This window comes from Lingula anatina, chromosome 5, assembly GCF_051362555.1.
Source record: "Lingula anatina isolate TDL-2025a chromosome 5, LinAna3.0, whole genome shotgun sequence".
Classification (NCBI taxonomy): Eukaryota; Metazoa; Brachiopoda; class Lingulata; order Lingulida; family Lingulidae; genus Lingula; species Lingula anatina.
The window spans coordinates 11,307,385-11,328,285 of NC_141771.1; the positions used below are offsets into that span (position 1 = coordinate 11,307,385).

The 20,901-nt window shown below is 36.5% G+C and overlaps 2 protein-coding genes across 4 annotated transcripts in view; one reads left to right on the forward strand and one right to left on the reverse strand.

The window, feature by feature from the left end:
* LOC106165919 (serine/threonine-protein kinase tousled-like 2) overlaps positions 1–15,989 on the forward strand; it is a 32,418-nt gene extending 16,429 nt beyond the window's left edge. The window contains exons 4-22 of one of the 3 annotated variants that reach the window (XM_087014278.1): positions 1,608–1,655; positions 2,574–2,627; positions 4,313–4,382; positions 4,590–4,645; positions 5,043–5,087; positions 5,396–5,527; positions 5,829–5,918; positions 6,268–6,378; positions 6,737–6,873; positions 7,264–7,407; positions 7,724–7,888; positions 8,218–8,299; positions 10,679–10,770; positions 11,096–11,185; positions 11,469–11,638; positions 12,067–12,205; positions 12,477–12,588; positions 13,123–13,331; positions 13,722–15,989. In XM_087014278.1, coding sequence (XP_086870404.1) covers positions 1,608–1,655; positions 2,574–2,627; positions 4,313–4,382; positions 4,590–4,645; positions 5,043–5,087; positions 5,396–5,527; positions 5,829–5,918; positions 6,268–6,378; positions 6,737–6,873; positions 7,264–7,407; positions 7,724–7,888; positions 8,218–8,299; positions 10,679–10,770; positions 11,096–11,185; positions 11,469–11,638; positions 12,067–12,205; positions 12,477–12,588; positions 13,123–13,331; positions 13,722–13,749 — 1,974 coding nt within the window. In that variant the 3' untranslated portion in view covers positions 13,750–15,989. The remainder of the gene's footprint in view (positions 1–1,607; positions 1,656–2,573; positions 2,628–4,312; positions 4,383–4,589; positions 4,646–5,042; positions 5,088–5,395; positions 5,528–5,828; positions 5,919–6,267; positions 6,379–6,736; positions 6,874–7,263; positions 7,408–7,723; positions 7,889–8,217; positions 8,300–10,678; positions 10,771–11,095; positions 11,186–11,468; positions 11,639–12,066; positions 12,206–12,476; positions 12,589–13,122; positions 13,332–13,721) is intronic. The other 2 variants (XM_087014279.1, XM_087014280.1) reach the window with 2 other exon arrangements.
* A 497-nt stretch (positions 15,990–16,486) lies between these two features.
* LOC106168024 (uncharacterized) lies at positions 16,487–20,410 on the reverse strand. The gene is made up of 4 exons (XM_013546948.2): positions 20,258–20,410; positions 19,393–20,006; positions 18,922–18,979; positions 16,487–18,568 (listed from the first exon to the last, which is right to left on the reverse strand). Exons 1-4 carry the CDS (start codon positions 20,382–20,384, stop codon positions 18,321–18,323), a joined length of 1,047 nt encoding a protein of 348 aa, XP_013402402.2. The 5' UTR covers positions 20,385–20,410; the 3' UTR covers positions 16,487–18,320.
* Positions 20,411–20,901: the final 491 nt, after the last annotated feature.

Here is a 20,901-nt window from a genome sequence, read left to right on the forward strand (position 1 = left end):
CTGCATTAGATCCTATCAGAAGGTGTATGATGGGGACATGTTGAATAACCCACCTTCCACAATTCTGGCTAGGGAGACAGTGAGGGAGTTAAGTTTTCTTTCTTTGAGCAGTGAAGGGAAGTGGTTAAGTAGGGCCAGGCCATTTGTAGACTGAGAGCAAAATAAAGAGATAGTGGATAGTTGTTCTTGTAGATAAGTAAACAGACAGATTAGCTGGTTGTCAGACTTCTAGACAATATTTAACACGCAGATTACTAGAAGCTGGTTGCCAGAGACGTCTCAGACGTTGACACAATTAAACAGACAGGTTAGCTGGTTGTTAGTCTTCTAGACAAATAAATAGACAGGTTAGCTGGTTGTTAGTCTTCTAGACAAATAAATAGCTTAGCTGGTTGTTAGTCTTCTAGACAAATAAATAGACAGGTTAGCTGGTTGTTAGTCTTCTAGGCAAATAAATAGACAGGTTAGCTGGTTGTTAGTCTTCTAGGCAAATAAATAGACAGGTTAGCTGGTTGTTAGTCTTCTAGGCAAATAAATAGACAGGTTAGCTGGTTGTTAGTCTTCTAGGCAAATAAATAGACAGGTTAGCTGGTTGTTAGTCCTTTAGACAAATAAATAGACAGGTTAGCTGGTTGTTAGTCTTCTAGGCAAATAAATAGACAGGTTAGCTGGTTGTTAGTCTTCTAGACAAATAAATAGACAGGTTAGCTGGTTGTTAGTCTTCTAGGTGAGTAAACAGATAAGTGAGCAAGAAGATAGATGTGAGCAAGAAAGTAGAGGTGATCAAGAAGTTGGTGAAAGTGTGTGTGTGTGTGTGTGTGTGTGTGTGTGTGTGTGTGTGTGTACGTGCTTGTGTGTGCAAAAGAATGTGGGGGAGAATGTTGAGGAACGTCCAGCTTTTGACATTAACAAACGGGGCTTTGTTCACAATGGTTTGAAGAAAATGGTGTAGTTTTCACTTCATAAAGTAGGCACTTGATTGCACCTGTCTTCCCTGCTGTGTTGTCTCTATGTATTCCAAAAGTTGTCAGCACAATGCGGGCTACATGATGGGGATTGGCATGTGATGTTAACTTCAAAAGTTTTAAAGAATTGAGATGTTTAACCTTATTTCTATGCTCGTTTGTTATATATCAGCGCAGAATGCTGTCAAAAGTCTAGCTTAATAACATGAAAATAACACTATTTGCGGCAGTGATTCACTGAATATTTATACTGTTAACATTTATACATATATATAAACGTGTGTTTGTGTTTGTTTCCAGTCAAGCTTGCAGTAGTTGACCTATCTTAGTATGACCAATCTCAACAGGACACTCGTCAAGCCATTATAATTACATCACCATAACCAGTAAATCTATTCCTTCAATTACCTCACACACCACCACTTCAGGTGTGGTTACTATAATGGTGCAAGGTTTTGCTGTTATGGCGAGCATATCATGGAGAAAATAAAATTTAGAATAAAAAAAAGAAAGGAAAAGAAAAGAAAATCAGTGATCATGCTGAGATTGGTTTTGTTAAGATAAGTCTGCCCAACTTGACTTGAACATCACCTTGATATATATATGTAATACTGCAATGTAGCACTGTGCGTTTCTCTGCAGGGCCAAATGAGAACCTCCTCCTCCATCGTAGGCAATGGGCTAGCACAAGTAAGAACTCACTCACCACACCTTGAAGTTCTAGCATCTTTATGTTGAGGCAGTTTTAAATACAGTGAAGCCCTTTGATGGAAGTTTTTTTTTAATGAAATGTCTATTGTGAGATGTTTTGGTATTGTGCAGCCTTGTAAGACTACCGGTGGATGAAAGCGGCTTTTTTTGGCACTGAAAAAAAAGAAGGATATTGCTGGCCGATCGATTTATTATTGCATTTAAACTTGCCTCAACTGTTGTTCATGCTTTACCTTGAGGAAATGTACAGTAGATGTGCTTGTGAGCTGAGCTGTATTGTAACATTGTAGAACTGTGATGTAGATATTAGTCCTAAAGATATATGATGAATTAAAGACGCTTGGTAACATATCTTGATATGCTTTGCTTTAGTGATTGTTTTGGATTTTATCGATGCTTCCACTTTAGAAAAAAAAAGCTTGGGCACTTCTATCTTCTTTGCTTCACTATTTGCTGCTCTTGCTTAGTTTCATCCCCACCCCCACCTCAAACCTCCCATATTTGTACAAAAACAACTAGGCTGCTACTCTAGATAATGATGAAGAAATGGGCACTTGTTAATTGCTGCTTATCATGGACTAATGAACCAATACTATGTCAGATCATTATTGGCTCTAGAATGAAGCAAGCAGTTTGGAAAATAAATATGCAATGTATATTTATTTTTCACCCACCCCTCTAGGTGTGAAGTGGGAAGTAGTGCACCATGGGATAATGGGAATTCGTTGCAATTTATTTTTCCGTAATATTTTCATGATTGACACAGTCCCTCATCTGAAAAATAAAAATTGATTTTCGGACACTTCACATCATAATATTTAAATCGATCAGTTGATGATCTCTCTCCCGGTTTGTAATTATTTGAAATATGTTGTTATCATCTCTCTCTCTCCTCAGGACCAGGGCAGTCTCCCGTTTGCTTCACCGCCCCCTCCTGAAATTAGACAACAGGTAAACAGCACACTCCAGTGTATTCTTAATTGTGTTTTATGTTGTTTCTGATTGTGATCTCTATCATAGCTCATTCCCCTCCTTCTCTTTTTGTGCCACATTGGAAAATGGTTAAAGAGAAATTATGTTGGGTGTTTATACCATTAAGTTTTCTCGTTTCTCTTGCCCAGATAACAGTATGCTGAGCTAAAACCATTCACCTTTGGTTTTACTTTCTCCCCCCCCCCCCCCCCCCCTCCCAAAAAAAAAAAAAAAAAAGTTTTTAAAATTTATTTTATTCCCTGAGCTCATGACTTACCTTTTAAATATTTATCCATGCTGGAAAGGATTAGGAAATATCATTGTCGTTCATTTAACTGAATCTGAAATAACACTTGCATGAGCTGAGCTTGAAGTGTTGTATCTGTGTGTTTCTAATTCCTGCATGCTGATTCTGCTCAAAAGATGCATTCACAGTTGAGTTGTGACAGCCTATCTTAGTGCTCTCCATCTATGCTGACTGTAATCAAGATTTCTAACCATAGAGAATTAGTCTTACTAAAAGCAGTTTGACTGAGTTTAAATTTAGGAGTGGCAATATGATTGGCTATACATTATCAGAGCGCATATAAAACAGCGGACTTACAGGTCCACGGAACAAATATGGCGACCCACTAAAAAGCTTGCCACTTAATTCCCGATTAAACACTTAAAAGATACCCCACGGGGATTATGCAACAAGCATTCAAGTGGGTCGGCCACATTTGATCTCTGAATCTGTTAGTCTGCTGAATTCTGAATGCGCTCTAAGAAGTGATAATCACACAGTCTAAATCGGCGTACTACTTAGATCGATCCAACTCTGCGGGGGATTCTCACTAAAGTGCATTCAGTGTAATCAGCTTGAGTGAAATAGTTTCCAAGAGTTGAGCCCTCACGACAATTAATTACCCTCTTGCCTGTCTAAGAGGCTTATCAGACAATTTAGCTGATTACATTGACTACAGTTGATACATTGACTTAGGCGTGGGACTGCAGAATAGGATCGATCCAGCTAGTACAGTGGGTTTGTCTGAACGCTCCTTTACATTTTAAGTTGGGCTGCCACAACTTCACTGGAAATGCTACTGGAAATGTTTGTGTCGAGTTTGGAACTGCTTTTTTCATGCTATAAATGGGTCAATTTGTTTGTTTACCAAGAGAACTTCCACAGTTTAGCATGTTATTTTATGATTAACTTTATTTTAAAAAAAGAATTTGTGTGTGCATTGCTGTGAGCACAAGCTGGTTACCTATTAGGACTTTATTTTTGAAGTAGGCCATAACATCCTGCATTTTCTTTTTCATTTTTAAGTTTAAAGAGCCTATTGAGCTGAATGATTTTATATTAGCAGAGAGTACTCTGCTGGTTACAAAATTATTTTTTTCAAACTGTTGTCCAGATTATATGACAGAAAAAAATGTATTCTTAGACTCATTAAAAAACAAAACGACGAAAACTTGTTCATTTTTCTATAGATATCTCCTCCAAAGCATTGTATTTATAATTATTATTTAGAGATCTATCCACCAGCTGTAGTCCTTTGTCCTGTTTTTGTTTTTTCAACAGCTGAAAAAAGAAGTTACCCTACCTTAATGTGCACAATTGTAGGAGAAAGAGGGATTAAGGAATTTGCAATAATAATCTTTTGTTTTCCTATGTTTAGACTCCTGAGAAGGCCAAAACACCAACAGAAAGGAAAAGAAAAAGGAAAAATGCCAGTGCGGAAGATGGAGGTATGTTCAGAGTGAATATTTAACACGCATGCATGTACACACAAACACGCACACACTCAAGCTGAGAAAATAATGATACAAAATGTAAGAAAAATGATAATATATAATTAGATGTAAAAAAATTTTTTTAAAAATTACTTGTCATCAGTTTAATAACCAGATCTGAATTTGTCGAAAAAAATCTTTAATTTTTTCTTTCACTTTCAGTGCAAGGAAAGCAAGGCAAGGCAGATAGTGCCAAGAAGATAAATGAATATTTTAGGGTAAGTAAAATTGTGGATTATTAATATCTAGTGTCAAGATTTTGGCCCTGTAGCACATAAGTATTAAGTATTAAAAATTTGAGGTCAGCAAGAGATTACTGGTCATTTTCAGAAAAAAATGTTTTGATTACCATGAGATATAAGCAGAGCGTCTCACTTTGTCCATTGGAAATTAAAAGAAAAAGTTCTCGTAAGCTGTCATGAAATTAATGTGGACACACTGTATATTATACTGTTATTCATTTAATTATTTAAATAGACATCATCAAATTCTCACTTTTGAAAATGAACTTGTAGAGTGAAAAAAGAAGAAAAAAAGGGGGTAAGACAAGTACAATTTGTAAAAGCTGTGATTTGTTCATCTATTATTTCTCGTTATTTTTATTTATTATTTTAGGGAGGAAGCCCAGGTCGGGGAACACGGAACTCCCCCATTCCAATGGTAAGAACTCACACCCCTGGTGGGTCTTGGCTAATTTGGGTCATCTGCATTAAAAAAAAAAAAAAAGACCGAGTCATGTAGTTACTGGTGATGGTAATCTCAGTCAGAGCTGTAAATGATACTATGTCATATATTCCTCTCTTTGTACATGATCAAATACAATAACATTACAAATGGTATAAGAAATATTATTGAATTAAAAATAGTCAAACATTGGGCACTCTTACATTGGTTTATTGTTGAAAACTTCCCTTTTGACGATACAGTTAGTATTTAATGACTGTGATTATTTCTTCCCGTATTTCCAGTACCCTGCGTCCCCCGTCATGTTTGCCCAGTCTCCAATGCAGGGGAGCAACAACAGTAACTCACAGGAGTTTCAGTCGATGTTTCCAAATGCGGGAAGCCAAAATAACGACTCTTCAATGAGGCCAGTACAGGTAAACATCAGTATTTTATTTGTAAGTGGAAATACACTGAGAGATGCACACTTTTCTTCTCTGATTTTTTTTGTGGTGTCAGTGCCTAAACAGTCATTAGATTTTTCCAGTTATGGCAGAATTCCAACTTTTTTGGGAGCCAAAACTTTTCACCCCTAATGTTTATTGCAAACATGCAGTAATGGAAATCATTATGTTTTAATTCATCTGTCCAGTCAGATTTTCTATTAGTCGATTTGACAAGGATATTATTTAATTGTCCTTGGTCATATAGATATGAAGATCATTGTCTTTGTTTTAGCCGGACACCAGTCACAGCCAACTAGGGAACATGAACGCTCAGCCCCCGCCAAATGATGTGAGGGATCAAAAAATACAGGAATATTCAAAGGTATGGAAAAGATTCTTGTAACAAAGAATAAATTGGAAAACAGATGCACATACTGTTGAGAAAATATAAAACGTGATACCTTCATTTTTCGTAGATGTGTGAAGGGTATGTTAAAGTTATCCTGTATGTTTTAGAGTCTGCTCAAATGGTATAGTTTTGTTCACTGATGTGTTTGTAAATTAGGTGATGAAATTATAAGGACATTGCTGCAGAATTTTCGCCCTTTTTGTGTATGAGGGGAGCTTTTTATTTAGTCCAGATATATATGCTTCCCAACATTCAATATTTCATTTTTTTTTCAACAAAATTATTCTAAAAATTATTATTCATTGTGTAATATCTATTTCAGCAAATTGATGAACTAAGAAGGCAGCTCACAGCCCAGCAAAAATTAATAGACAAATACAAAGAGACACAAAACAGATGTCTAGAAAAGACCAAGAAACTGCTAATAGAAAAGGTAACGTCGTCCTCGCTCATTACCTTGATTTAGTGCAAAGCAGATATAAGTAGGAATTAGAGAAAAAATTGTTGATGTATAAAATTCATTGTACATTTAATGTTGGCCCTTTGGGATACATGAGAAAGAAAAGAAGGAAGTCAGCTTTGTTATCATCCTTCTAATCATCTCCTTCTAAGTCTTTCTTATCATCCTAAAAGCATTGAATGGAAAAATCAACATTAATGCCAAAAATATTTAAGTGACCAAAAATGGCATGAAGTTTATCTTGTCACTTCCATGATCTTTCCATTGCTCTGACCTTGGCCTCACTTTGATATGACCTTTGCTTCTTTTTAATACAACCTTGACATTTCAGAGTGATATGGAGAAGAAGGACAGGCGGCAACATGCAATGGAGAACAGGCTGCGGCTGGGCCAGTTCCAGACCCAGCGCCAAGGGACGTCCTTCGTGGAAAACTGGGTGGACGGATATGCATTTACAGATGTGATAAAGTGAGCAAATAAACCCAAACTGGTTTTGTATAAAATGTGTCTCTTTTCGACCAAAGTGTAACATCCTGCACTAGGGACTGGTTTTACAGGAAAACTTGTGCCTTTTGGTCCACTTTATTTTGGGATTAATCTGAAGGTTTCAAACTAAAGTAACTGCTGGTCAGTTTTTGTGGGAGATGTACCCAGATAAACTCAAACTGGTTTTGTCTAAAATGCATCAAAAGTCCAGTACCCTAGGGGCTTAAGTGGTCTACGATGTGTCTCAGGCACAATGGTTACTCAATATACTTATACTTGCCCCACAATAGTTTACATAAGAGTCTGGGTTCAATAAGAAACGACTTAATTTACATGTGTTTGTTAGAAAATAAAGTGTTTGTTTGTTTACAGGCGTCAGGAAAGGATAGGAGCAGAGCGAGAAGAAATAGACCGACAGCGGAAATTGTTAATGAAAAGAAAACCTTCGACAGGAGGGACTAGCAGAGGATCGAGCAAAAGTCAAGATGGATTCTTAAAGCCTGCCGAAAAATCTCAGTGAGTTTTACAGTCAAATCTTAACATTAAGCTGGGAAAAGTTGGTTGTATTTGCTGAAATAGGCTTTGATATTAGATGAACTATGGCATTTATTATGGAAATTAGCTTATGATACTGTTCAGCAGATGTATGGGGTTTTCTGTTTTCAAATATTTTGGTAGATAAAACTTGATGTGTTTGTTTTAACTGAAAATATCCCAGTATTCTCAATGCTTTTTTCCCCCAAATTTGTTGAGAAAGTTTAAAAACTGTTGAAAATAATGGATGTAACAAATATGCAGTGAGATTTTTATTGTTTTTATGTTACTATTCCAGATTATCTCTCGGCGGGTTTTACGAACAGGACGAGATTCTGAAGCTGCGGCAAGCAGCACTTAAAAAAGAGGACACTGACTTACAATCCGAGCTGGAAAAATTAGAACGGGAGCGCAATTTACATATCAGAGAACTCAAACGCATTCACAATGAAGATAACTCCAGGTATAAGAAAGTTACAGCACCAGAGGAGAAATTCAGTGATTGTTTCAGCTTTATCTCATTATATAACGAGATCGCATGCACACAAGCTCCTTATGATGTGAGATTGCAGTGATTTTTGTTCACATGGAATGGTATTAAAAAAATTAGCTAGAAGGCAGGCCTGGACACAGCATTTTGAGGGATTGGAAAAGACAAAGAAAAGTACCACAAACGGGACCAGGATTCTGTTTGAAAATGTATTATATTGTATGCCATTAAGTTTAACAGCTGTGTCTAGAAGTTTTATAAAATGTTAATAAGTTGATATACATTTCATTGTTTATTTTCAGATTCAAAGAACACCCAGTATTAAACGATAGGTACCTCCTGCTCACCCTTATAGGAAAAGGGGGGTTTAGTGAGGTTCACAAGGTGAGGTCCCCCCTACACACACACACACACACACACACACACACACACACACACACACACACACACACAGAGGCGTACAAACATGCATTTGTTCGCACACTAGGAAAACTATCACCCTTCAAACAAATATAGAAATTAAACCTCCATTTGATTAGTCTTGAAAGAAAATATAATCTTACCTGAAGAAAACAAAGTTACAAAAGATTTTTTTTATTCACAATATTAATAAATACATAAAACCTAAAAAAAATAACAGCATATGTGAAATGTTTTGCGTATGTAGCAAAAAAAAAAAAAAATCTACAAAGAAAAGAAAAAATGAAAATTGGAATATTAGTAATCTAATGGTGAAAAAAATGGTATCTCTAAGAAGACTTACGCTGCATTCACATGAAAAATCTATTTTCTAAAAATCTATTTGTGGTATCTTGCGCGAGCCAGTTACTTCCAAAGCTGTAATTAATTCTCGGCACTGCCAGTAATTACCCCGCGGGGTATTCAGGGCACAGACCGTGATCACAAGATACAGCAAATAGATTTTTATGTACAGACACAGATGTGTCTGTACATATAGCCATCATCTGCGTCTGTCGTCGTCGCCGTCGTCGTCGCCGTGCACTTTTACCGATAACACGATAAGTGGAAAACCATTTTACCTTTTGACTTGAAACTTGCAGAACTGATGAATATTCATAATACGCAGGTCAAGTTCGAAAATCAGCATGATCGGGTCACTTTTAGGGAATTTATGCTGTTTTTTCACTTTTTTCAACATATATGCAGCACCGATAACACGATAAGTGGAAAACCATTTTACCTTTTGACTTGAAACTTACAGAACTGATGAATATTCATAATACACAGGTCAAGTTCGAAAATCAGCATGATCGGGTCACTTTTAGGGAATTTATGCTGTTTTTTCACTTTTTTCAGCATATATGCAGCACCGATAACACGATAAGTGGAAAACCATTTTACCTTTTGACTTGAAACTTACAGAACTGATGAATATTCATAATACGCAGGTCAAGTTCGAAAATCAGCATGATTGGGCCATTTTTTGGGAATTTATGCTGTTTTTTCACTATTTTCAATATAAATACAACACTGATAACACAATATAAAAAAAACGGATTGGTCAATTGTAATTATACTCACAGGAGTGGTCAATCTTACTAAAACGCAGGTTGAGTTCGAAAATCAGCATAATCGGGCCATTATTTTAGAAGTTATACTGTTTTTCACATTTCCTCAGATTCAATTATTAGGCATGTTAACAGTCTCATTATTTAACTAATAAGATGCCTAAAAGTGTTTGTTTGATATTTCCTGCATCTTTACAACATTGTTAGTTGATTATGTAAAAAACATGGTAAACTTGTTATCATGTATTGTGTAACAAAGTGTCAAAAATGGAAATAAACTCATATCATTGCAGTTTGTCAGATTCAATCATCTACTATGTTCAGAATCTCAGAATGGAGGAAATTGGACATTTAACACTGTTCTATTGATACTTTTCCCATCTCATCAATTTTCTTAGTTGGTCATATAAAATGGCAGTAAAATGTTTATTTTGTTTTATGTTAAAAAAGTGTTAAAAATGGAAATAAACCCATTTCAGAACAGTGCTGTCTTGTTTACATTTTGGCATTTTCAAGGCGTGACTTGACCATGGGCCTGAAGACCTTTGCTAGTCACATTTTCTGAATATCTGTGATACTAATATTTTATAATTAAAAATTGATGGTCATTAAGCTGTTAAACATTATGTAATATTGCATCAAAATTTGAAGAAACCCCTATTTTGGGCACTGCTTCCATGATGACCATTTAAGGTAAATCATGTCACTTACTGTTCTCAAACTTACAGGAAAGAAACATGGGACTAAAATACAGCTTCAGTAGGCAATGCAGTCTGTTTGGTATTTTTATTTATTTATTTATTTATTTTTAGAAAATAGATTTTTCATGTGAACGCAGTCTAAACTACCTAAATTTATCCTCTTCCCAACAACCAGGAAGTAATTTGGCTTTCTCTTTAGTTGTAATTCGTAAAGCTTTACACATTCATTTCATAGCTAGACTCTATTCATGGATGTAAACTTTGTCGGGCATCATTCTTAAGGTTAAAAATATAAGTCAATATGAATTGATTAAATTGAGTAGTTTATATCTTGAGTTTACATACGACATTTGGCTAGTAGATTTACTTTGCCATATTTTGAAAGTTCATTTGTTGCACAGGTTGAATCTGCTCTGTAATTTACTAAAAAAATGGCTTTGCTTAGAAAGCAACAAACGTTTCATTATTTTCAGCTCACTTAGCATATTTTACTGATATGTCCTGGTATTGATAATTACTCATATTTGTTTTAGGCATTTGACCTGAAAGAGCAGAGGGATGTGGCTTGTAAGATTCACCAGCTGAATAGGGAGTGGAAAGATGACAAAAAAGTGAACTATATAAAGTAAGTGTTGATGGGGGATTCTTTAACACAAACGGAAAGAAGCTAATGGAGACTCAAATTTCCTCCTTGTGTTTGAGAACTAGAAATATGATATTTTCTGTTTCTGTCCCTTAATGTTTGTACAAAAACCCCAAGAAAACCTTAAGTGATTGTACTTTTAGCTTACTGACTGTTAGGATTTGCAAAAAAATATTTCAATTTCAGTCAGTGTATGAGATATAGAATAAGTCGGTGAAAGATTGAAATTTGTATTTTTAGTTCGGGTTTTAATTTTGCACTTGGCTAAGCCTAAATATATGTCACCTTCCTGGTTTTTGTCTTGCAGACATGCTGTACGGGAATACAATATACATAAGACACTGGATCACCCGAGAATAGTAAAACTCTACGACGTGTTTGAAATTGATATTGATTCGTAAGTAATCTGGACAGTTTGCCCTTCACTTGGATTCTTCAAATCATTAAATATGCAGCTGTGTGATGAAAAAAAAAACTTTTTTTGTGAGAGGAAAATAACTTGATTCAGTCTGTATGCAACATTTCAGAGTCAATAAAACATTCTTATGATACTGAAAACTTGTGAGCTTTAGGTGACATTTCTGGCACTTTGCCGTGAAAATTATATAGTTTGGGATTCTGAATAGCTTCAGGAACTAGATTATTTTCATATAGATAGGCATGTTTCTTTTTGTTTTCAGATTTTGTACAGTTCTAGAATACTGTGATGGCCATGACTTGGATTTCTATCTCAAGCAGAGTAAGAGTATACCTGAGAGGGAAGCCCGCTCTATAATAGTGCAGACAGTCAGCGCCCTGAAATATCTGAACACGATCACGCCGCCAGTCATACACTATGATCTTAAACCAGGTAAGTACTCTGTGACCTTAAACCTGGTAGGTACACTGTGACCTTAAACCTGGTAGGTACACTGACCTCAAACCTGGTAGATGCACTGTGACCTCAAACCTGGTAGGTGCACTATGACCTCAAACCTGGTAGGTACACTGTGACCTTAACAATTGTAGGTACACTGTGACGTTGAATTGGGTGGGTACACTGTGACCTTAAACCTGGTAGGTACACTGACCTCAAACCTGGTAGATGCACTGTGACCTCAAACCTGGTAGGTGCACTATGACCTCAAACCTGGTGGGTACACTGTGACCTTAAACCAGGATCTTGTGAAAGAGTTGATTTTTGTTTCTAATTACAACTTATTTGCATTTCATTGCTCATTTTAACATCTGTAGTTGATTGTTTCGATCTCTAGTGCTGTTTTCTCTCTCTTCCCTTAGGAAACATTCTACTAGGACTAGGCATGGTGAGCGGGGAAATCAAGATCACAGATTTTGGTTTGAGCAAGGTGATGGAAGGCGACACCTACAGTCCAGACCATGGCATGGATCTCACTTCACAGGGCGCTGGGACATATTGGTCAGTTACCCATCTCTTTGGACCTTTTCACCTCTAGCAGCATTCTCTTGTAATTAAGTCTGTACCTGCACACTAAAATTTTGTACACTGAAATGATGACTAGATAATTTCACCAATCTGTTACAATAATTATGTCTTCAATACAACAGCAAAGACAATTAAAATATTCCCATATCTATATCCAGACACCTTCAGCCAATGATAAAACATTGATAAAGCTTGTTCCTGAGTTTTGCTGCCAGATTGATATTTTTCTATTGATATGTTACAGGTACTTACCTCCTGAGTGTTTTGTTGTTGGTCGTGAACCACCAAAAATTTCCTCAAAAGTAGATGTCTGGTCTGTAGGGGTGATCTTTTATCAGTGTCTCTATGGCAAAAAGGTAAACTATCTGTTTTCATGTCTCCTGTCTTCTGTAAGAATTTCTCAAGATAAAGTGTCATGGAAACTAAAAGATGAAGACCCAGCTTTTATCTTCTTAGGGGTCATCCATTTTTATCAGCATCATTTTTACAAGTCTGCAAACCATATGCTGGGTTTATGTTTCTGTACACTTTTGAAAAATAATAAAAATGATCATTCATTTTCTTACAAAGGTCATCATTTTAAATTTTTACTTTTTACTTTGTACTTTGGAAGGGGGATGAGGGGGTCTGAAAAAAGTCTACCCTTTGTAGGCTTGGTGAAATGATGATAAAAATGGCTGACCCCTTAGAATTACTCAGGAGAAAAAAAAAAAGATTTGACAATGTGGTGCACAGATATCCTCTCATATTTTCTCCAATAGAACATTCCTAGTGAATTACAGGTTACCCTATCTCTTCAACTGGGTATATCAGCTTATTTAAAATTTTAGAGACAATTGATTTTCTTCTTCATTTGGGTCTTAAATTTATTTATTTATTTATTCTTTCAGCCATTTGGTCACAACTTGTCACAAGCTGCCATTCTAGAAGAGAACACAATCTTAAAAGCAACGGAGCCTCAGTTCCCCTCCAAGCCTCCAGTCAGCAATGAGGCCAAGTCTTTTATTCGTACCTGTTTACAGTATAAAAAGGAGCTTCGTCCAGAGGTTCTTCAGCTATCAGAACATGATTATCTTAAGCCTGTAGCAATGAAATCCAAGTACGTTTTTTTTTTTTTTTTAATCTTCATTTTTCATTTGAAGTTGATGCAGTTAATGAAATTGTTCATAGCTTTGCATTACTGGACTTGCCGTTTTCCCTTAAGATGAAAAATATTGATGAAACTTAATGGAAAATTTTAACAGCATATGATAAGATATTTAGGTGCCTAATTTTAGATTTTAAGTTATGTACTTAGAAGGTAATGTAGATGTACATGACTGTGAATAATTTGAAGTGAAGGAATGATAACAGCCCATGACCTACTGGTTTCATAAATCTGCTTTAGCTAAGATGATTGTTTAGTTGAAAATTGTCGATTGACAATTATAAAGTGATATGTGATTGTTGATTATTCCATCACTAATTGTAGTTTTTTTCTCTATTTCAGAGACAAGGCAGACTCGATGTCAATGTGATTCTATCTAGGGCAGTAGCACAATATTACCACTCAAGGCTTCAGTCACAAGTGCACAGATAACATAAGATTGTTTACAGTTGTCTGAATGAGAATGATACATGTGCTGACATCTTCAGTTGTGGGCTGATAACAAGTGCTGACCCCTACAGTTGTGGGTGGATAGATACATGTACTGACACCTACAGTTGTAGGTAGATGTATAAATGTGCTGGCACCTTCAGTTGTGGACAGATAGATACATGTGCTGACACCTTCAATTGTAAGCAGAAATATACATGTGCTGACGTCTACAGTTGTGGGCAAATAGCTACATGTGCTGACACCTTCAGTTGTGGGCCGATATATACTGTGTTTGCTTCAGGACAATGAATGGGCACAGTTAAGTTTGAGTATGAACTTAAAGATAATGTGAACACAGCTCATCCTGTGTCCAGTCCATGTACTGTATCTCAGCCAGTGGTAATTACTTTTATTTTAGAAGTTACCAGTAAATTGAAGGATGACAGAGCGTTCGATGGTGCATTCACAGTGCAGAGCGTTGAAGAGAAGATGGATCAGCGCAAGAACAAACAGTTGCAATATTTTAAAAGAACGTAGAAACATTTCACCTTGATATTGATCTTGAACTTGCCATATCTTCACTGCTGGTCACAATCTTCGCCATTGCTCAGTATCTCCCAGTAGTAGCCAGTGGAGTTTAGGTCTTGTTCACTGCAGACATTTTTAGATCATGGTTGCCTATTTTATCTCATCTTGGTGCTTTGAACTCTTGTGGTGCCCCCTATAGATACTCCACACTATGGCAGCATGGGAAGGCACGGGGGTTAAGGAAGACTAGATTTGACTAATTGACCTCCATTGTATGTGGGTATTTTGTGTGGAACACTTCATGTGCTGGACAGATACATGAACAAACATGCTAATACAAGGGCTGAGGAGACATCATATATAGTGCTGTAATGCTGTTATCTTTGTCTTTGATTCCCTGCTGGAGAAGTATGCATGGACTGTCATCATAGGAGTGTATCTGGCACCCCTTGGACTGCAGAATAGACTTGCCCAGGCAGTTGATTAACATTTCAACATGGGAGAGTTCAATTTGGATGCCAAGGGGAGGAAGGTTGTGAAGAGTATCGATTTGTGGATGCAAGGGATATCTGGTGAGTGACGAGGGCTCACTCTTTAAAAGTAGTGGCCTTAAATATGAACACTTCATAGCAGCTGTGGCCCTGAGCACAAACTGTTCTTCTTGGGTTGCAAACTATCCAAAGAAACTGAATTGGCATGTCAAGAATACAACAACTTCATTTACAAGAGCCTTGTAACAGGGAAAATGCACGATGGATACAGTGAAGCAAACAGACTGATATTGATTGAGGATAGAAAGAATGTGATGTGAGTCACGGGAAAGATAAATATAAAAGAGGACTTCCTATTGGATTACATGGAAAAAAGAAAGATGGATTTTACTAGCGAAAGGATTCTCTTAAGGATATTTGTGAGGTGGATTTAGAATGTGCTGTTTAATACATACCATATCATCATGCAAAAATGTGTTTCGTTCATATAGAACAGGAGTATACTATTATTCATGCTTTTCATATGGACCAAGTGGTTGAGGAAGTGTCTTGTTACTTGTTCTGCCATCTTCAGTTGATTTAGGTGGCTTAGTATGTGCTGCCACCTATTAGAAAAACTTAAAAACAGATTTGGGTAAAGTGCATGCTGTCGCCATTATAATGAGAAAAACTTGTAAAACTTGACGTGTTGCAATATGAAGAAGTGAAAATGACAAAAAATAGTTATTTCATAGTTCTTGAAATAATTTTAGGATTCTTTTTATACAGATGTCATTGTAAGTGTGCTATGAAAAAAGAGAACTGTCATTTTGTTTTGAATTCTTAACTTTCAACTTTTTTTAGCCCAAAAAAGTTCATGTCACAACCAAAATTAAATTGACAATATTCAGTCTATCCTTCCCCCCTTTTTCTAGAGATTCTCCCACCTTGTTCTCAACTTAGAAAATATACCAACGTTCATTATTAGATAAATGTTAAATCAAGGAACGCTAATACCCCCCCCCTCCTCTCAGTAGCTTATGAAAGAAGTTGTTTTACTGATCTTACGTTTATGTAAGACAAGAATGTATGTGGCGAGGGAGAGATGACGTGGTAGAAGATGTCAAATCTTTATTCCATGCTTGCAAGGGCACTTTTTAATAAATGCTGGAGAACTGTTGCTGCATTGTTTCATTATTTATTCCATTTGAAAACATTTATCCTGCTTGACAACAACGTGTGAAAAGCACTGATTACACGCTTCTCCTAGTGTTTATTCCACTTGGATGATATGACTCTGGTTTTCTCTGTTGGATAAAAAGTCGTTTTAACAGTGTGCTGTACACATTTTTGTTTTGCACCATTTTGAGAAAATGTGACAGCTTAATATGTCGGTGGGAGGGGGGTGTTTTGCTGATGCAAAGCCTGCGGAAGAGCCCCAAAAAATTGAAACAGTGCCATTTGGTATGGTTTATAACCGATTCAGCTAGTCAAAATTCCAATTTCAAGACCATTGGCGTGATTTTTTTCATAAAACTTTTTTCTTCGTCTGCATCCCAAACTTCCTTTTCAAATAATGATAAACTTGAAGGATTGGACATAGATGTATATACTGACAAAGATTTGCAACTCAAAATTTTAAAACTTTTATTGCACCTGAAAAGTTTTTTGTTGAGATTTTATAACATCTCCAAGAGAAAATATACAGAGAGCAAGAATATCTACCTTAATATTAAGACATAGCAACACTGCTAATGAAATTTTATAATCTGATGAGGTATGATAAAGATGTCAGTATCTTGGACTGACCTCCCCCTCCCCAAAAAAAAAAAAATGTTAAGTGGAGCTCTGTAGGAGGCGATCAATAATATCATCTCAACAACATCTAGGAAAGATTCAGCTATCAAACAATTCTCTTTGAAATTGTATTCACTTAAATCAAACATGTTATCTTAAAATGCAAGTAACAGAAACTAATCATTTGAAAAAGAAATGCAAATATATGGGATATACATAAAAAAACATTGTACAATAACAATACCTGATCAACATCATGTTTATAAATAGCAAAGCATTTAACAATAATTAATTTTTTTTACACAACCAATATTAGAACACTGAGGAGGAAGATCATGGGAGAACTGGCAGAACTGGGAATTACCATGTACAGCATGTACTATATTTGCCCAAAAAATAAGCAAAACTTTGACTACGTTCCCATAACCTTATCGTACTAGCAGGATCGATCTATCTCAGCAAGGAATTTCGCTATGGCACAGTCAATTTAATCAGCTGAACTGCCTGGCATTATGGACCACAAAGTTTTCCCAACTTAACTTCAATACTTAAAGTTATGAGGGGGGGCTGCCAGACATTTAAGTTGCTTAAACTGAATGCAATTTAGTGAGAATCCCCAGGGAGTTAGATCGATCCAGCTAGTACGACAGGGTTATGGGAATGGTCCCTTTCGCTTCAAGCAGTCAGATAATCTGCACTATCTTGAACCAGCACCATTGACAAGGGGGTTATAATTTTGCCTTTGTTGGCATGAACAAATTTGATAAAATTTTCAGGATATGTCAGAAATGAGCTATAATAGGGCAATAATAGAATAAAGAAACCTATGACCTACACTTCCTTTAGCAAGGTGAAGTATAAAAATGAAGAAGCAGAGCATAGCAAGATATATTCAATACATTAATAAAAACACTGAAAATAAAAGAAAAAAGCCCACAAAAAAATTCAAACTGATATCCCACAGGCAATATCACAGAATCAAACTGATATGACAAAATAATAACCTTTACACATAAGATATACTAAAAATAAAGTTGTGCTAAAGTTAAAGAAAACCTCCCTTCAAATGCATACATGTTAAAATCCAAAAAATTAAAACAAACTTGGATCAAATAACAGTTGACTCAAAAACATATTTTCAAGAATAAATGGACAGATTGAGCATATAATCTAGGATAAGCCTGCCATTCAGTGAAAAAGTCGAAAAATAATATGGCTTGTGGTCCAGGGACCACTTAAGCCAATAATATTTTTGGCTCCCAAAATGTTGGAAATCTGCCAATAGTGGAAAAAATATCCTTGTTTCATCCTCTATGCTGTCTTGTTGCTGAACGTAGGTTAGTGATAAAAGTATACATGACTTGCTTGACTTGGATAAGATTGGCCTCTCCATAAAGACCAACCCATAATTTGTTCAGCTTTATTCTAAACCATTTTCAAACCAGACTAAATACAGATATGTAATATATCCCCATATCTCAACCATTACTAGAGGAAACAATTCTGGACATCAAAAGTTTGAAACTCTTTTCACAGACCTAGAGACTCGCCTCTCTTGAACAGTGGACAAATCAGCACCTGGAAAGTGCTGAAAAATGGCAGATCTGACAAAAAGGTTTTCTGTGTTGGATCTCCAAGCTCATGGTAATTTTCAACGATAACCCAAAGGAAATCTTAAAGCTGTGCCAAGTAAAACTACAGTTTCCATGGCAACTCAGGGCAAAAAATGTTTCTGCTTCAAGACAACTCCATGATCAGGCTCCTCTTGGGGGATCTTGAAACAGTCCATGGGGAACTGCAGTGTCCACACCGACAGGAGATAAAGGTTAAACTGGACACAGCCAGTGAACGTGGTTTTGTGGTCATCGTGTTTGTTGACTGTTAAGGTAGAGTTGTAAAAATCCACGCAGAACTCGGCAGCCTTGTACACTGTACTTATGCAGACTTCAGGAGGGTCGTGAGCTGGAAGGGCATAATAAGACATTGTGCTAGATTAGACTCTAGTCTGTGTTGCAAGTGTCTCCACCTATGGTGGAATAAACAGTGTCCTACCCATAAAAAGCGCATTTCACTAAGTGGCAACACTCTGGGTCTGGCTTTAGACAGAATCTTGATCTTAGATTCACGTATCTGAATGATTGATAATTTCTGCACATTGAAAAGTTGGTGTCATTACTGTTTAGAAAATCATGGTTGCAAAACTAAGTCAGTGGTCTCACTTCTGTGATCTCTAATTTGAAATCAATATCAAAGAAAGAATGACTCTTATATATATATCACTTTTACTGTTATTTTTATCATCAGAGCAGGCTTACCAGATATCACAGATCCCGTCTTTACAGCTTTGTCCATCAATAATGTCAGGTTCAGCTGCTGTAAGATGAAAAGTTAACTAAAGTCAATACTTTTTATCATCAGTAATATAAGGTTCAATAACATTACTGAAATAAATAAGATTAAGTACAGATCATTACAAAATATGTAATCTATACAATTACAAGTCAGCAGGGTGTATGCGACATAAACAATGTACAGGGTGGTCCATAAAAAAACGACCTATTTTAAATTGAGTTGGAAAGTAAAACAGGTAATTTTTATGGACCACCCTTTAATTGGAGAGGGGGGGGGGGGGGGTCACCTCATGTCTTATTATAATGCTAAGAATCCTGTAATTCCACAGATGACACTCAATAAAAAGGCATGCGGATGATACAGATGGACTTTCAGTTAGCTCTAAAACTTAGGGTGTAAATACCCAACATGAGGCTTGCTATTTAAACACTTACCGGCACTCGAAGTCTTGATACATACGTAAAATTCACACATGCTGATACATCCAAGTGCAGCTTGGGCACTTCAATGCCCCTACAACACTGACAGTTTACGTGGACACATTTACAACTATTTGTCTTTGGAGTCATTGATACTACATATTGGTTGTATGTGTGATTCAATGCATCTGTCCTCTGAACAGTGACAATGTTGTCTTTATTCACCATGGAGATGCCGCTAATGAACTCCTTGGCTGTTGATTCTGAGATGTTTATTTGTAGCCTCCCTGTTGCGTTGATCTTTTTCTTTACACCTTCTATAGCTGGGATAACTCCATACTGATTAAATTTTTCATATGTTTTATAAGCGACTGCCTCTTTGACAAGGTTCATGTGGTCCTTTATTTGCTGGGCCTTGTCCTGGAGTTTTTCATATTTTTCCTGGAAGACATTGGAGTAGTTTCTGCCAAAGCTTATCTTTAACGCCTTCTCAGCCAGCTCCTTATGTGCTTGTACATTTTTACTTATCTGGTCTTTGGCGGCCATGGTTTTGTTTTTGAGGCCCTCATACTTCTGATGCGCATATGACTTGAAATTGTTGACATTGTTCTCATAACTCCGCCTCACACCTGTAATAAAAAAAAATATTCATTATTTATTATTATTACACTGACCTACTTACCCTCTTATTTGATCCAACTTAAAAGATGGCATAAAACCTTGGCCAAGTATTAGGTAATTTTCGCATTTATTTCATTATGTAATCAGTGTCACCACATGATATACAGTTTCTAAATCCATTCCAATGTAACTGTTACTCAATGGAGAGAGAGAGAGAGAGAGAGAGAGAGAGAGAGAGAGCGGTGATAAATGCACTCACCAGCAGGCGTCTGTATTGATACATATAAGAATAAAACGTAGCACAAACATAAAACCAAACACGCTGAAACTATTGATCGTGTCCTTTTACTCAAACCAAACGTCGGGGCCCTCAGCAGCCTCGCCATCTTGGCTGTTGCTATAATAAGAGCAAAAGTGGGAACGTTATCCGCCACCGCAATACGGAATGAAACTTTTTTTTTTTACAGAGGGCCATATATTTTATTAAAAACCCTTTATATTTCAACAGCTAATACGCGGTGAATGATATTGTCTTCAGATATTATTCACAAATATTAAGATAGGTTAAAATCAAGGTTATAACCAATTTATAAGCAGGGCATAGGGGGCCTACATGTTGCGGACTCGCTGGACCAAATAACATTGATGTGGGCCGGTAGGCAGAAGGGGGGTGGGGGGTGGGGTGACAGCACCCTCCTTGGTTGGAAAATAATTTAATCTAGGTTTTGTGTCATTTACCAATTTGAGGATAAAAAAGTTCCCTTTTTAGAGCAAGACACCTCATAATTGCTGGCTACAGGCCTGTTTCAAGTTCACATTCTCAGTGTTACGTAATCACTATTCCTTACAATATGAAATCATGAAATTAGATAATCACTTTATGTAGATTTTCACCACAATAAA

Coding starts and splice junctions, on each gene's coding strand:
- LOC106168024 (XM_013546948.2), bottom strand. CDS start 20,384: ATGGCGAGGCTGCTGAGGGCCCCGACGTTTGGTTTGAGTAAAAGGACA. Junction 20,007..20,257: donor ATCAATACAGACGCCTGCTG/GTGAGTGCATTT, acceptor TTTTTATTACAG/GTGTGAGGCGGAGTTATGAG. Junction 18,980..19,392: donor TATCAAGACTTCGAGTGCCG/GTAAGTGTTTAA, acceptor TTCATCTTACAG/CAGCTGAACCTGACATTATT.